Source organism: Bombina bombina, chromosome 10 (genome assembly GCF_027579735.1).
Source record: "Bombina bombina isolate aBomBom1 chromosome 10, aBomBom1.pri, whole genome shotgun sequence".
Classification (NCBI taxonomy): Eukaryota; Metazoa; Chordata; class Amphibia; order Anura; family Bombinatoridae; genus Bombina; species Bombina bombina.
This window is the reverse complement of record NC_069508.1, coordinates 185,424,109-185,441,117: the sequence shown is the minus strand read 5'-3', so window position 1 is coordinate 185,441,117 and position 17,009 is coordinate 185,424,109. Positions and strand designations below refer to the sequence as shown.

Genomic DNA, 17,009 nt, shown 5'->3' with positions numbered 1-17,009 from the left:
TCTCAGCATACTTGGGTATTATTTTCAGTAGCAAATTATAATTATAGCTGTAAATTGGAAAGTTGTGTAACATCAAATTCTCTTTCTGAATTATGAAAGTTTAGTTTTTATTTTACTGTCCCTTTAAGTTTATTGTTTATGGCTCATAGGGAAGTAAAGGGAAAATTACAATTTCATGGTTTAGACAGAATGTGCGATTTTTAGAACTTTCTAATTTACTCCTGATATCAGATTTTCTGAAGTAAATGTTCTAATAGTGGCAATTTGGAGAATTGTTAAATTTGCATGCTATTCTAAACTATGAAAGTTACATTTTTACTTTACTGTCCCTTTAATGACCAATGCTATGGCGGTTATGATTTTGTTTTCTTCAGTTATACTCCTGTTAATTACAACTTGGTACAGAGATTACAAGAACAGTATCACTTTTCATTGTTTATGTGGTTGACTTTGCTTCTGAAACTACACTTTTAAATCCTTCAAGGATTTTGTTAAACCTTTTTTGGGGTGTATCATAACCCTTTAGAGAAGTTTATCTAATACTTTTTTTTCCTACAAAAATCACCATCAGTCTATGGGAATTGTGCAGATAAATAATTGTATAAGCTTTTCTAAATGGCCTTTGTATTTGTTATTTTAAGCTATAAAGATCTATATTATTGTAAATAGCTGTTTTGTCTTCCTGTAGTTGTGCTTATTTCCTTCACTTTCCCTTTTTATTTTACGTTTTCTTAGGTTGTGTCTCTATTTGTTTTTTGTCTCTGTCTGTTAATTAACTGTGAAACAATTCTAAAATACTTCTCATCAAATGGGATCTTAAACGGTTTGTGTTGGAGATACAAATATCCACGTTGACCCAAGAGGAACGTCAACAGATATGACCACTTCCTTCTAATCATGACTATAAAATGGAGACCTGTGAAATACAAAAACTGATAAACGGATAAAATCAAAATGAAAATTAGCTTCAGTCACTGGGTATCGTAGGAAGTTAAATGGAACTTTGACTTTCATAGAGGGAAGAATTCTGACCACCTTTCTAACTCCTACCCTCCCTCTGATAATGGTGTGTGAGGGGTGGCCAGGGACGAAGGCATCTTTTCTTTTTTTAATTTGTTCTGTTTTTGGGTTCTTCAAGTTTCATGATTTTGTTTATTTGACCAGTTTCAAATTGTTCATGTCTCTTTTTCTATTGCACTTCACTCCTTCCCGCGCACCTCACCTCCTTATTCCTTGTTAATTATTTTTGTATCACATGACTTTTTATATGCGATTGAGTTGCTGTTTGTATAATTTTTTTCTTAAGTTACATCTTTATTATATTTTTAGGACCCAGGGACCATCCTGATATTGTTGATTCATTTATGCAACTCCTGGCACAGGTGTGTTTTGAGTTTATTTCATTCACTTTTCTTTCTTTCTCTTTCTCTCTTTTCTCCAATTTTCCTTCCTCCTTTTTTGATTCAATTTAGCTTTCTGTTCTTTCCCGTTTTTTCTTGCTATGATTTCTTTATGTTCAGTAGCGTTTCTCCATCAAGTTTTACGCCAGGCTTTGGGTTTGAGATGACTTCACAAAAAAAAACCAAAAAAAAATGATTTAACAAAACAAATGGTGATTTGCGTTTACAGAGCAAAATTCTCTTTCACGTTTTGTGATAGACAATCCTATAGAATAAAATGAATCAATTTATTCTTATTATATGGTCCCGCTCCACACCATTTACAAATATTATTTTGTTATCTGCTTACAGTGCATCTTAATTTCATGTTACTTATATGAAACTCTTTTTGAGTGATATGAAATTTCAGAGTGCTGTATAAGTAGCTAGAATGTGTTATATTGTGCTGCATGCGCACACTGCCATTGAAGTGGATTTGCAGTACGATGGTCAGATCCTAGAAGGTTTATACGATGACTATACGATTGTGTAGACTGGAACCTTTTCAACAGAGAACTGCGCAGTGAAGAAACATTCAAAGACAAAAATGATATGCTTTATTTTGTCAAAGCATGTCATTTTTGTGTAAGGGGCATTAGCTTACTATTTGTTTACTGCCAACAATGTGGTTAAACACATAAGTAAAGACTGTTTAGTAGTCACAATGGGCTCTCAGATTTTTCAAAGAAAAGCATGTCACTGTGAATAAAGCAAATTTAATGGTCTTAAAACTCCTGTAATGGACTTTAAAGAACAAGTGGTTATCTTGCTTTGCATGAAGATGTTATGACACAAGGATTTATTGAGCTAGTCCAAAACCTCCCTTCCCTTGGTTGCATAAAATAATTTAATTCTATACAGATAATTAGAAAGAGGGACTAATGGAGAATAGGCAGAATTTACTAACACGTTCTACATTCTCTAGCCCCCCTTTACAGTGTCCATTGCCTATGTTACTATTCAGCTGGTTTACTAAAGCTCACTACTCTCTTTTTTGTCATTGAATTGGTACCATAGAATAACCTAGGACAGGGCTCGACAAACCCAGGCGCCAGGGAGCCACTGGCTCCAATGATGAGACCGGAAAGCTTGGTATTAAATTTGCTCACTATCCACAGATATAAATAGACTGGATAGTGTTTGCCAAGAGGTGTTTAAACAAGTCTGTTCCCAGTTGGATGCTTCTATTTCATTGTTTTGTTGTGCTTGAGAAGTAGAAATGCATGGCAGGAAATGTGGTGGTTTATTACCATAACAAGCAAGCATATAGCTTGAGAGTGTTTCCCACATTCAATCATAATTTGTTAGTGGGGAAAAAACAAGTGCATTTGTTACATGTATTGCTGTTAATGGTACCGTGGAGAGATGTGTTTGTCATATTATTATTATTATTATTATTATTATTATTATTATTATTATTATTATTATTATTTAAATGAGGTCTCAAAAACAGTTTGAAGCATTTTTTCCCTTTTCTCGACATAAAGGACATTAAATACAGAACTAGAGCCCCCAGCCTGGGGAGTGTTACTGTACACAAATGGGTTACAGGACAGGAACTATTTTATTGTACTGAAAAGGCTGCAATGTCACCAGTGATGTACAGAAATAATGGGACTTAAATGTAGTAATCATTTTATTAAGTGAATTTATAATGATTTGCTGAACTTCTGCAAAGGTGCGATCCTGTGCCATTACTGAGCATACGGTCTGTTTTTTAGAGACTTCTGATTTGCTCACTGGACAAGTCCTGCTCACGTGTGGCAATGGTTTGTAGCTCATGAACATGACTTTGACTATGTGTTAAACACCTTTATAGAAGGTTAAGCAAACAGTTATAAACCATTTTTAGTCTAATAAGGAAATGTTGTAACATTTCATTAGTAGACTCCTGTACCTGCTTAAATTCCTTTTCGATGTAAGTAACCCTCTAACTCACATACTTGAGGGACAGAAGCATAGCACAGTGCTTTCAACATGGGACATCAATCAGAGGAGCAGGTAAGGGACTCCAGTGCTGATGGAGACGTTATACCTCACTTAATGTTGTGTTTATTTGTATTTGTTACGTTCCACAGACACTGAAGCGCAAGCCCTGCCTCTTCTTGTCCAGCGAGTTGGATGTCAAAGCAGTCTTTCATTGTGGTGAGTCAGAGTATCATTTGCTGCTGCTTGTATTGAGTATGTCATTGCATACAATTCATATCTCTCTTTAACTGCTTTTTTTTTTTTTGCTGGATTTGCTTGTGGGAGAATGACATCTCCATAGCTATTTTTCTTAAAGGGGCACTTTATTTTTAATTTGTGTATTATTTAAAAATGTTTAATGAACTTTTCCCTTCGCTATATATATATATATATATATATATATATATATATATATATATATATATATATATATATATATATATATATATATATATATATATATATATATAAAATCAAAAGATATGGTAATGTCTCCACCGGTACAACTAAAACTAGCCAGCTAAATGAGGATATAAATCATGATCAAGAGGCCATATCAGGTAGAACCACAGTGCTTCAAAGGAGTAGTTAACCCCCGGCTATCAACAAGCGAATATACAAGTAGCAAGAGAAATGGTACTCACTCTCTCTGAATCTCCTCACTGCTTACTTGTGGTTCCCTTCGCTAACCGCTCACAGCCATTCACCCACTGTGCTTTCCTCTATGTGTAGGCACTAGCATGCCATTACAAATCTTTGCAACCGCTGATGATGTCACTCACCCGGCTATAGCAAGAGGCATCAATCTCCCATTAGGTGCTGACAGTTTGTGGAAACTTGAATCGAGCTGGCTCGAAAAGCGATCTCCATCAACCATTCACAAGAAAAATCCAAACGAAACAGGCAAGCTCAAAATACAAAAGGTTTTAACGTGTAAAATGACAGCATAAAAATAAAAGAAAAAAGGCATTTAAGCACTTAAAAATGTGGTAAGACTGTAGGGACAGACAACCCTAGTATATATATACTAGTCCTAAAGCCCGTGTACACGGGCCAATATTTTTTTTAAGTACTGTGGTCCCACCTCTCTCTCTCTCTCTCTCTCTCTCTCTCCACCCTCTTTCTCTTGTTAAGTGTATCCAGTCCACGGATCATCCATTACTTATGGAATATATTCTCCTTCCCAACAGGAAGCTGCAAGAGTCCACCCACAGCAAAGCTGCTATATAGCTCCTCCCCTAACTGCCATATTCAGTCATTCTCTTGCAAGCCTCAACATAGATAGGAGGTCGTGAGAGTCTGTGGTGCTTTCTACTTAGTTTATTCTTCAATCAAAAGTTTGTTATTTTTAAATGGCACCGGAGTGTGCTGTTTATCTCAGGCAGTATTTGGAAGAAGAATCTGCCTGCGTTTTTCTATGATCTTAGCAGACGTAACTAAGATCCATTTGCTGTTCTCACACATTCTGAGGAGTGAGGTACTTCAGAGGGGGAATGGCGTGCAGGTTTTCCTGCAGATAAGGTATGTGCAGTAAAATATTTTTCTAGGAATGGAATTGACTAAAAATATACTGCTGATACCTAAGTAATGTAAGTAAAGCCTTAAATGCAGCGATAGCGACTGGTATCAGGCTTATTAATAGAGATACATACTCTTGTAAAAATGTGTTTTAAAACGTTTGCTGGCATGTTTAATCGTTTTTTAACATATGTTTGGTGATAAAACTTATTGGGGCCTAAGTTTTTTCCACATGGCTGACTTAAATTTTGCATAGAAACAGTTAACTGAAGCTTCCCACTGTTGGCTGTGGCAGTTTGTTGTGTCTGTTTTTAAAAACGTCTATGTCGTTTTTTTTTTTTTATCTGTTTTTTGCATTAAGGGGTTAATCATCCATTTGCAAGTGGGTGCAATGCTCTGTTACCTTATTACATGTACTGTAAAAATTTCGTTTGTTTTACTGCCTTTTTTTCACTGTTTTTCAAATTTTGACAAAATTTGTTTCTCTTAAAGGCACAGTAACGTTTTATATATTTGCTTGTTAACTTGATTTAAAGTGTTTTCCAAGCTTACTAGTCTCATTATTAGTCTGTTCTAACATGTCTGACATAGAGGAAGCTCTGTGTTCATTATGTTTTAAAGCCATGGTGGAACCCCATCTTAGAATGTGTACCAGATGTACTGATTTCATGTTAAACCATAAAGATCATTTTTTGTCTTTAAAAACATTATCACCAGAGGATTCTGTCGTGGGGGTAGTTATGCCAACTAACTCTCCCCACGTGTCAGACCTTTTGACTCCCGCTTTAGGGACTCACGCTCAAATGGCGCCAAGTACATCATGGGCACCCATAGCGTTTCTTTTACCAGGGGATTCTGTCGAGGGGAAAGTTATGCCGACTAACTCTCCCCACGTGTCAGACCCTTCGACTCCCGCTTCAGGGACTCACGCTCAAATGGCGCCAAGTACATCAAGGGCGCCCATAGCGTTTATTTTACAAGACATGGCAAAGGTGGTGAATAATATTCTGGCAGCAGTATTAGTCAGACTACCTGAAATTAAAGGAAAGCAGTTAGCTCTGGGGGTAGATACAGAGCATACAGACGCTTTAAGAACCATGTATGATACTACCTCACAATATGCTTAGTCTGTGGGTAATTTTTATTTTATTTTTTTGACTCAGGGAAGATGATTTAACCTGATTCTGATATTTCTACATTTAAAATTTTATGCTTGAGAACCTCCACTTGTTGCTCAGGGAGGCTTTGGCTGCTCTGAATGAATGTGTACAATCGCAGGGCCAGAGAAATTGTGTAGACTGGATAAATAATATGCAGTGCCGGTGTGTACTGATGTTTTTCCAATACCTAAAGAGGTTTACTAAAAATTTTTTAATAAGGAATGGGATAGACCAGGTGTGCCGTTCTCTTCCCCTCCTATTTTTTAGAAGAATGTTTTCTAATAGTTACCACCACACGGGACTTCTGGCAGACAGTTCCTAAGGTGGAGAGAAGAGTTTCTACTCTAGCTAAGCGTACCACTACCTCTGACGAGGACAGTTGTGCTTTTTAGATCCAATGGATAAAAAATGTTTATTCAACAGGGTTTTATCCTGCAGCCCCTTGCATACATTGCTTCTGTCACTGCTGCTGCGGCGTTCTGGGTTGAGTCTCTTGATGAGGCTTTACAGTTAAGCGACTCCATTGGATGAATATATTTGACAAGCTTATGCTAGCCAATTCCTTTGTTTTCTGATGCCTTGTTCATTTGACTAGACTAACGGCTAAGAATTCTGTTTTTTACTATACTGGCGCGCAGAGCGCTATGGCTTATATCATGGTCAGCTGTCGTGACTTTAATAAATAAGCTACTTAACTTCCCTTCAAGGGGCAGACCCTATTCGGGCCTGGTTTGAAGGAGATTATTGCTTATATCACTGGAGGAAAAGGTCATGCCCTTCCTCAGGATAGGTCTAAATCAAGGGCAAAAAAAAAAAAAAAAAGTCTAATTTTCGTACCTTTTAAAAACTTCAGGGCAGGTGTGGCATCCTCTTCCTCTAAGGCAAAACAAGAGGGAATTTTTGCTCAGTCCAAGGCGGTCTGGAGACAATCGGACCTGGAACAAAGATAAGCAGGCCAAGGAGCCTGCTGCTGCCTCTAAGGCAGCATGAAGGAACGGACCCCTATCCGGTAACGGATCCTATAGGGGGCAGACTTTCATTCTTTGCCCACGCGTGGGCAAGAGATGCCCAGGATCCCTAGGCATTGGAATTTATATCCCAGAGATATCTTCTGGATTTCAAAGATTCCCCCCCAAAAAAAGGGGAGATTTCGCCTTTCACAATTATCTGCAAACCAGATAAAGAAGGAGGCATTCTTACATTGTGTACGAGATCCATCCAGTTCCAAGAGAGGAACAGGGACAGAGTTTTTACTCAAATCTGTTTGTGGTTCCCAAGGAGAGGGAACCTTCAGACCTATTTTGGATCTAAAGATCTTAAACAAATTCCTCAGAATTCCGTCATTTAAGATGGAAACTATTCGTACCATCTTAACTATGATCCAGGAGAGTCAATAGAGGACTACAATGGATTTGAAGGATGCTTATCCTCACATTGTGATGCATAAAGATCACCATCGTTTTTCAGGTTTGCCTTTCTAGACAGGCATTACCAGTTTGTAGCTCTTTCCTTTGGGATATCTACAGCCCCAAGAATCTTTATGGAGGTTCTGGGGTCGCTTTGGCGGTCCTTAGACCGCGGGGCATAGAAGTGGCCCCTTATTTAGACGACATCCTGATACAGGCGTCAAACATCCAAATTGCCCAGTCTCATACGGACGTAGTACTGGCATTTCTGAGATCACATGGGTGGAAAGTGAACAAGGAAAGAGTTCTCTATCCCCAATCTCAAGGGTTTCCCTCCTAGGGACTCTGATAGATTCTGTAGAAATGAAAATTTACCTGACGGAGTCCAGGTTGTCAAAGTTTCTAAATTTCTGCCGTGTTTTTTCATCCCATCCGCGCCCTTCGGTGGCTCAGTACATGAATGAAATCGGCTTAATGGTAGCGGCAAGGGACATAGTACCGTTTGCACGTCTACATTTCAGACCGCTGCAACTATGCATGCTCAGTCAGAGGAACGGGGATTACACAGATTTGTCCCCCTGTTAAACCTGGACCAAGAGACCAGAGATTCTCTTCTCTGGTGACTATGTCGGGTCCATCTGTCCAAGGGTATGACCTTCCGCAGGTCAGATGGGACAATTGTTACAATAGATGCCAGCCTTTTAGGTTGGGATGCAGTCTGGAACTCCCTGAAGGCTCAGGGATAGTGGACTTAGGAGGAGACCCTCCTTCTAATAAATATTCTGGAACTGGGAGTGATATTCCATGCTCTTCAGACTTGGCCTCAGTTAGCAACTCTGAGGTACATCATACTCAGTCGGACAATATACACGACTGTGGCTTACATCAGCCATCAAGGGGGAACAGAAGTTCCCTAGCGATGTTAGAAGTCTTACAATAATTCACTGGACAGACTCACTCTTGTCTATCAGCTATCCATATCCCAGGTGTTGAGAACTGGGAGGTGGATTTTCTAAGTCGTCAGACTTTTCTTCCGGGGGAGTGGGATTTCCTCCGGAGGTCAAGACCAAGCAGGAGAGGGCTTTGGTGTTTTTGACAGCGCCTGCGTAGCCACGCAGGACCTGGTATGCAGATCTGGTGGACATGTCATCCTTTCCATCACGGTCTCTGCTTCTGAGACAGGTCCCTCTACCTCAGGGTCCTTTCAACCATCTAAATAGAATCAATCTGAGATGGACTGCCTGGAGACTGAACGCTTGATGTTATCAAAGCATGGCTTCTCCGAGTCAGTCATTGATACCTTAATACAGACATGAAAGCCTGTCTCTAGGAAAATTGAACATAGATATGGTGTAAATATCTGATTGTTATGAATCCAAGGGTTACTCATGGAGTAAAGTCTGGATTCCCAGGATATTATCTTTTCTCCAAGATGTTTTTGAGAAAAGGGTTGTCAGCTAATTCCTTAAAAGGGGACAGATTTTTACTCTGTCTATTTTTTTGCACAAGCGTCTGGCAGGTATTCTAGACGTTCAGGCATTTGGTCAGGCTTTGGTTAGATCCAAGCCTGTGTTTAAAACTGTTGCTCCGCCATGGAGCTTAAACCTGATTCTTAAGGTTCTTCAAGAAGTTCCGTTTGAACCTTTTTTGTTCCATAGATATCAATCTTTATCTTGGAAAGTTCCTTTTCGGTAGCTAATTCCTCGACTCGTAGAGTCTCCAAGTTATCTGTGTTACAATGTGATTCTCCTTATCTGGTCCTTCGTACGGATAAGGTAGTCCTGCGTACCAACCTGGGTTTTTTCCTAAGGTGGTATCTAACAAGTACATCACTCAAGAGATAGTTGTTCCATGCTTGTATCCTAATCCTTCCTCAAAGAAGGAACGTCTATTACACAATATTGGACGTGGTTTGTGCTTTAAAGTTTTACTTACAAGCTACTACAGTTTTCATCAAACGTTCACCTTGTTTGTTGTCTATTCTGGACAGAGGAGAGGTCAAAAGACTTCAGCAGCCTCTCTGTCTTTTTGGTTAAAAAGCATAATTCATTTAGCTTATGAGACTGCTGGACAGCAGCCTCCTGAAGGGATTACAGCTCATTCTACTAGAGCTGTGGTTTTCACTTGGGCCTTTTTTTAAATGTGGCTTCTGTTGAACAGATTTACAAGACGGAGTCTTGGTCTGCGCTTCATACTTTTCAAATTTAACAAATTTGATACCTTGCTTCTTCGGAGGCTATTTTTGGGAGAAAGGGTTTTTTACAGGCAGTGGTAACTTCCGTTTAAGTACCTGCCTTGTCCCTCCCATCATCCGTGTACTTTAGCTTTGGTATTGGTATTCCATAAGTAATGGATGATCCGTGGACTGGATACACTTAACAAGAGAAAACATAATTTATGCTTACCTGATAAATTTATTTCTCTTGTAGTGTATCCAGTCCACGGCCCGCCCTGTCACTTTAAGGCAGGTAATTTTTTCATTTGAACTACAGTCACCACTGCACCCTATGGTTTTTCCTTTCTCTGCATGTTTTCGGTCGAATGACTGAATATGGCAGTTAGGGGAGGAGCTATATAGCAGCTTTGCTGTGGGTGGACTCTTGCAGCTTCCTGTTGGGAAGGAGAATATATTCCATAAGTAATGGATGATCCGTGGACTGGATACACTACAAGAGAAATAAATTTATCAGGTAAGCATAAATTATGTTTTTTTTTGCACTCTCTCTCCACCCTCTTTTTTTTGCACTCTCTCTCCACCCTCTTTTTTTTTTGCACTCTCTCTCCACCCTCTTTTTTTTGCACTCTCTCTCCACCCTCTTTTTTTTGCGCTCTCTCCCCCCTATTTTGCTCTCTCTCTCCCCCCTATTTTGCTCTCTCTCTTCCCCCTCTTTTGCTCTCTCTCTCCCCCCTCTTTTGCTCTCTCTCCCCCTCTTTTGCTCTCTCCCCCTCTTTTTTGCTCTCTCTCTCCCCCTCTTTTGCGCTCTCTCTCCCTCTCTTGCTCTCTCTCTCCCTCTCTTGCTCTCTCTCTCCCTCTCTTGCTCTCTCTCTCCCTCTCTTGCTCTCTCTCTCCCTCTCTTGCTCTCTCTCCCCCTCTCTTGCTCTCTCTCCCCCTCTCTTGCTCTCTCTCCCCTCTCTTGCTCTCTCTTGCTCTCTCTCCCTCTCTCTTTTGCTCTCTCTCCCCTCTTTTGCTCTCTCTCCCTCTCTTTTGCTTTCTCTCTCCCCCCCTGTCTTTTGCTTTCTCTCTCTCCCCCCTGTTTTTGCTTTCTCTCTCTCCCCCCTGTCTTTGCTTTCTCTCTCTCCCCCCTGTCTTTTGCTCTTTCTTTCTCTCCCCTCTGTTTTGCTCTCTTTCTCTCTCTCTCTCTCTCTCCCCTCTATTTTACTCTTTCTCTCTCCCCTCTTTTTTGCTCTCTCCCTCCTCTCTTTTGCTCTCTCTCCCTCCTCTCTTTTGCTCCCTCTCCCTTCTCTCTTTTGCTCCCTCTCCCTCTCTCTTTTGCTCCCTCTCCCTCTCTCTTTTGCTCTCTCTCCCCTCTTTTGCTCTCTCTCCCTCTCTCTTTTGCTTTCTCTCTCCCCCCTGTCTTTGCTTTCTCTCTCCCCCCTGTCTTTGCTTTCTCTCTCTCCCCCCTGTCTTTGCTTTCTCTCTCTCCCCCCTGTCTTTTGCTCTTTCTTTCTCTCCCCTCTGTTTTGCTCTTTTTCTCTCTCTCTCCCCTCTGTTTTACTCTTTCTCTCCCCCCTCTCCTTTGCTCTCCCTCCCCTCTTTTTTGCTCTCCCTCCCCTCTTTTTTGCTCTCTCTCCCCTCTTTTTCTTTCTAATGACACTGTGAGTCCACGGATCATCATCAATTACTGTTGGGAATATCACTCCTGGCCAGCAGGAGGAGGCAAAGAGCACCACAGCAAAGCTGTTAAATATCACTCCCCTACCCACAATCTTCTGCCCTAACTAGAAACCCTGAGTAGGTTTACTCAGTTGTTCTCTCTTCACAGGTCCATGCGAGGTGCTGCACCCTCTCAAACCAGGTGAGCTGTCCTGCTGCCGGACAGCACTTTCAGGTAAGTTCCATTTTAATTTTCTTTTGCAAGGAAATTTCTGCCAGTTGTTACAGCTAAAAGCTGTCTTATTTAATATGGGACTTTATTAAACCTTTATGTTTGGGGTTTCTTTTAGACAGTTTGGGCATTGAGACTGTGAGGTGATTTATAATGGCTCAGTGTGTTATAGTAGTTTTTATACTTAAACTTTTGGTCATGGAGATTACTGTTGTAAGCCGTTTTTTCGTCAGTTAGGGCTCTGTACCCGCTCTGTATTTGAAAAAGGGGATTGTTTCTTCTGTGAGGGAAGTCACTCTGTGAGCTGCAGGACAGGTAGGCACCTCAGTAAAGCTACCGAGGTGTATAGGTAGTCTGAGGTCTATTTAGTTTGTTGCGCTAACACACATTTCTATTTATAGACACAGTACACATTTATTTATTTCATGTAATTGGCAAGAGTCCATGAGCCTAGTGACGTATGGGATATACAATCCTACCAGGAGGGGCAAAGTTTCCCAAACCTCAAAATGCCTATAAATACACCCCTCACCACACCCACAATTGAGTTTTACAAACTTTGCCTCCTATGGAGGTTGTGAAGTAAGTTTGTGCTTGTTTTTTATGATTTCTTCTGTGATAAGCGCTTCTAAGCATTCTGAAGCCCAATTCCTCTCAGATTACAGTGTTTGTCAGAGGGATGTGAAGAGAGTATCGCCTGTTTATTTTTTATGGTTTTCCTCGTGGGAAATCTTTTCAAGGGTTCTCTGTTATCGGTCGTAGTGATTCATCTCCTCCCTCCCTTTTCAGATAGACGATATACTCTTATATACCATTACCTCTGCTGATAGCTTTCAGTACTGGTTTGGCTATCTGCTATATGTGGATGGTTTGTCTTTCGGTAAGTATGTATCATTATATTTAAGACACTCTCAGCTATGGTTTGGCGCTTTATGTATTAATATAAAGTTTTAAATATATGTATTATACTTACATTTGCCATGAGTCTGGTCTATGTGTATTTCCCTTTGCAGTCCAGCAGTTTCGTTATGGGAATCATATTTAGGAAGTTTGTCTTACCTGGGGTATAGTCTTTTTTTTCAATTTGACTTGTTTTTTCTTGGAAACCTGCGGGCAGATTAGGCTCGCAGGGCACAAAATGCTGTTATTTATTGCGTCATTCTTGGCGCAAGAATTTTTTGGGGGCGCAAATGTGCGTCTGTCATGTCGCAAGTTCGTAATTTCCTGCGTCTTAGTTGACGCTAGGTTGTTTGGCGCGAAATTGTGTTTATGACTATCATTTCCGGATGTTTGTTGGCGCCAAAAAAATTCTCAACTTCCTTTTTAGTTTTATTTTACCTCGCTTCCTATATGCTCCTTGCCTTCTTTATGCTCAGAGGGCTATGCTATTGACTTTTTTTGGTAATTTTAGCATTTGCTTTTTTCCCCATTCCTGAAACTGCTATATGTGGAAATAAGATATTTCTGTTTAATGTTATTTTTCTTTTTTTACATTTTTCAAGATTTCTCAGAAGCTGCTGTGGGAACCATGCTGCCTGAACACAGTTCTACCAAAGCTAAGTGTATCTGTTGTAAGCTAGTGGAGATTATATCTCCAGCTCTAGTATGTAACAGTTGTCATGATAAGCTTTTGAATGCAGAAAAGGTTTCTATTAGTGCTAGTACAGTATCTGTTGTTCCTTCAACATATAAAGTACATGATATCCCTGTTGATATGAAAAATTATATTGCTGATGCGATACAGAAGGCTATGGCTGCTATACCGCCTTCAAATAAACGTAAAAGGTCTTTGAAAACTTCTCATAATACTGATGAAATTTGTTATGAATGGCAACATACTGATATATCCTCCTCCTGATGAGGTTCTCTCTGACTACTTCAGACATTGACACTGATAAATCATCTTATCTTTTTAAGATTGAGTATATTCGTTCTTTGTTAAAAGAAGTGTTAATAACTTTGGATATTGAGGAGTCTGGTCCTCTTGATAATAAATCCAGTAAACGTTTAAATTCTGTTTATAAACCTCCTGTGACTACTCCTGAGGTTTTTCCTGTTCCTGATGCTATTTCTGATGTGATTGTTAAGGAATGGTCTAAGCCTGGTACTTCTTTTGTTCGTTCTTCAAGGTTTAAAAAGTTGTATCATTTGCCAGTGGCTAAATTAGAGTTTGGTTGATGGGGCTATTTCTACTCTTGCTAAACGCACTGCTATTCCTATGGAAGATAGTACTTCTTTTAAGGATCCTTTAGAAGGTGAATGTCATGTCCTCAATAGACTTACAGGATGCATATCTTCACATTCCGATTCATCCAGATCACTATCTGTTTCTGAGATTCTCTTTTCTAGACGAGCATTACCAATTTGTTGCTCTTCCATTTGGCCTAGCAACAGCTCCAAGAATCTTTTCGAAGGTTCTCAGTGCCCTTCTATCTGTAATCAGAGAGCAGGGTATTGCAGTGTTTCCTTATTTGGACGATATCTTGGTTCTGGCTCAATCTTTTCATTTAGCAGAATCTCACACGAATCAACTTGTGTTGTTTCTTCAGACATGGTTGGAGGATCAATTTACCAAAGAGTTCCTTGATTCCTCACACAAGGGTGACCTTTTTAGGTTTCAAGATAGATTCAGTATCCATGACTCTGTCTTTAACAGACAAGAGACGAATGTAATTGGTTTCTGCCTGTCGAAATCTTCAGTCTCGATAATTTCCTTCAGTGGCTATGTGCATGGAAGTTTTAGGTCTCATGACTGCAGCATCGGACGCGATCCTCTTTGCTCGTTTTCATATGAGACCTCTGCAGCTTTGCATGCTGAATCAATGGTGCAGGGATTATACTCGGATATCACAGTTGATATACTTAAATCCCAACATTCAACTCTCTCTGTCCTGGTGGTTAGACCATTATCGGATTATTCCAAGGGTTTCTTTTGTTCGTCCTGCCTGGACTGTGATTTCAACAGATGCAAGTCTCACAGGTTGGGGAGCTGTCTGGGGGTCTCTGACAGAACAAGGAGTTTGGAATCCTCAAGAGACGAGGTTACCAATCAATATTTTAGAACTCTGTGCTATTTTCAGGGCTCTTCAGGCTTGGACTCTATTAAAGAGAGAATCATTCATTCGTTTTCAGACAGATAATATCGCAACTGTAGCATATGTCAATCATCAAGGGGGGGGACTCGCAGTCCTTTAGCGATGAAAGAAGTATCTCGGATACTTTCTTGGGCGGAATCCAACTCTTGTCTAATTTCTGCGATACATATCCCAGGTGTAGACAATTGGGAAGCGGATTATCTCATTCGTTGGTCTTTACATCCAGGGGAGTGGTCTCTCCATCCAGATGTATTTTGTCAGATTGTACAGATGTGGGGTCTCCTCGAAATAGATCTGATTGCTTCCCATCTAAACAAGAAGCTTCCCAGGTACCTTTCCAGGTCCAGGGATCCTCAGGCGGAGATGGTGGAAGTGTTAGCAGTTCCTTGGTTTTACCAACCTGCTTACATTTTTCCGCCTCTAGTTCTTCTTCCAAGGGTGATCTCCAAGATCATATTGGAACAATCGCATGTATTTCTGATAGCACCAGCATGGCCTCACAGGTTTTGGTATGCAAATCTTTTCCGGATGTCCAGTTGCCAACCTTGGCAGCTTCCTTTAAGGCCAGACCTTCTGTCTCAAGGGCCGTTTTTCCATCAGAATCTCAAATCGCTAAATTTGAAGGTATGGAAATTGAACGCTTAGTACTTAGTTGTAGAGGTTTCTCTGACTCGGTGATTAATACTATGCTACAGGCTTGTAAGTCTGTTTCAAGGAAGATTTTTTATCGAGTTTGGAAAACCTATATTTCATGGTGTTTTTCTCATAAATTCTCTTGGCATTCTTTTAGGATTCCTACAATTTTACAGTTTCTTTAGGATGGTTTGGATAAAGGTTTGTCTGCAAGTACCTTGAAGGGACAAATCTCTGCTCTTTCTGTTTTATTTCATAGAACAATTGCTAAACTTCCTGATATTCACTGTTTTGTTCAAGCTTTGGTTCGTATCAAGCCTGTTAGATCAATCTCTCCTCCTTGGAGTCTTAATTTGGTTTTGAAGGCTTTGCAGGCTCCTCCTTTTTAGCCTATGCATTCTTTGGATATTAAACTACTTTCTTGGAAAGTGTTGTTTCTTTTGGCTATCTCTTCAGCTAAAAGAGTTTCTGAATTGTCTCTCTTGTGAGTCTCCTTTTCTGATTTTCCATCAGGATAAGGCTATTTTGCGGACTTCGTTTAAATTTCTTCCTAAGGTTGTGAATAATAACAACATTAGTAGGGAAATTGTTGTTCCTTCCTTGTGTCCTAATCCTAAGAATTCTCTTGAAAGATCTTTACATTCTTTGGATGTTGTAAGAACTTTGAAATATTATGTCAAACTACTAAAGATTTCAGGAAGACTTCTAGTCTATTTGTTGTTTTTTCTGGTCCTAGGAAAGATCAGAAACCCTCTGCCATTTCTTTGGCATCTTGGTTAAAGCTTTTGATTCACAAGGCTTATTTGGAGGTGGGACAGTCTCTGCCTCAGAGAATTACAGCTTATTCTACTTGATCAGTCGCCACTTCTTGGGCTTTTAAGAATGAAGCTTCGGTTGGTCAGATTTGCAAAGCAGCAACTTGGTCTTCTTTGCATACATTTACAAAATTTTACCATTTTTATGTATTTGCTTCTTCTGTAGCAGTCTTTGGTAGAAAAGTTCTTCAGGCAGCTGTCTCAGTTTGATTCTTCTGCTTATGATTTAAGTTTTTTTCTTGAATTTATAAGAAAGACTTATTTTTTTTTTGTGGTTTTAATTTATTCAGCGGAAATAGCTGTTTTTATTTTATCCCTCCCTTTCTAGTGACTCTTATTTGGTCTCCCACATCTTGGGTATTTCTATCCCATATGTCACTAGCTCATGGATTCTTGCCAATTACATGAAAGAAAACATAATTTATTTAAGAACTTACCTGATAAATTTTTTTCTTTCATATTGGCAAGAGTCCGTGAGACCCACCCTTTTTATGGTGGTTATGGTTTTCGTATAAAAAACACAATTATATTTCCAGTTCCTCTTTTTGTATGCTTTTTTACTCCTTATTTTTTCACCCCACTTCTTGGCTATACGTTAAACTGAATTGTGGTCGTGGTGAGGGGTGTATTTATAGGCATTTTGAAGTTTGGGAAACTTTGCTCCCTCCTGGTAGGAATGTAAATCCCATATTTCACTAGTCCATGGACTCTTGCCAATATGAAAGAAATGAATTTATCAGGTAAGTTCTTACATAAATTATGTTTTTTTATTTTCAAATAAAGAATTTTTACACTTTATCCTTTTTTATTACATAAGATGGATCAAGAGGCTTTTCAAACCATTATCCCAGGTGAAGTTGCTGCTTGTCAGTTATGTTTTGATGCTCAAGTGGAACCCCTAGTTCCTTTTTGTTCCTCATGCATTGAGA

The 17,009-nt window shown here is 39.6% G+C and overlaps 1 protein-coding gene across 2 annotated transcripts in view; it reads left to right on the top strand.

Moving 5' to 3' along the window:
• The window catches only part of IPO13 (importin 13), a 215,248-nt gene that overhangs the window by 144,823 nt on the left and 53,416 nt on the right, over positions 1 to 17,009 (top strand). Inside the window, exons 15-16 of one of the 2 annotated variants that reach the window (XM_053693585.1) lie at positions 1,330 to 1,382; positions 3,518 to 3,584. The exons of the other annotated variant lie outside the window; for it this stretch is intronic. Coding sequence (XP_053549560.1) covers positions 1,330 to 1,382; positions 3,518 to 3,584 — 120 coding nt within the window. The remainder of the gene's footprint in view (positions 1 to 1,329; positions 1,383 to 3,517; positions 3,585 to 17,009) is intronic. 2 annotated transcript variants of the gene reach the window in all.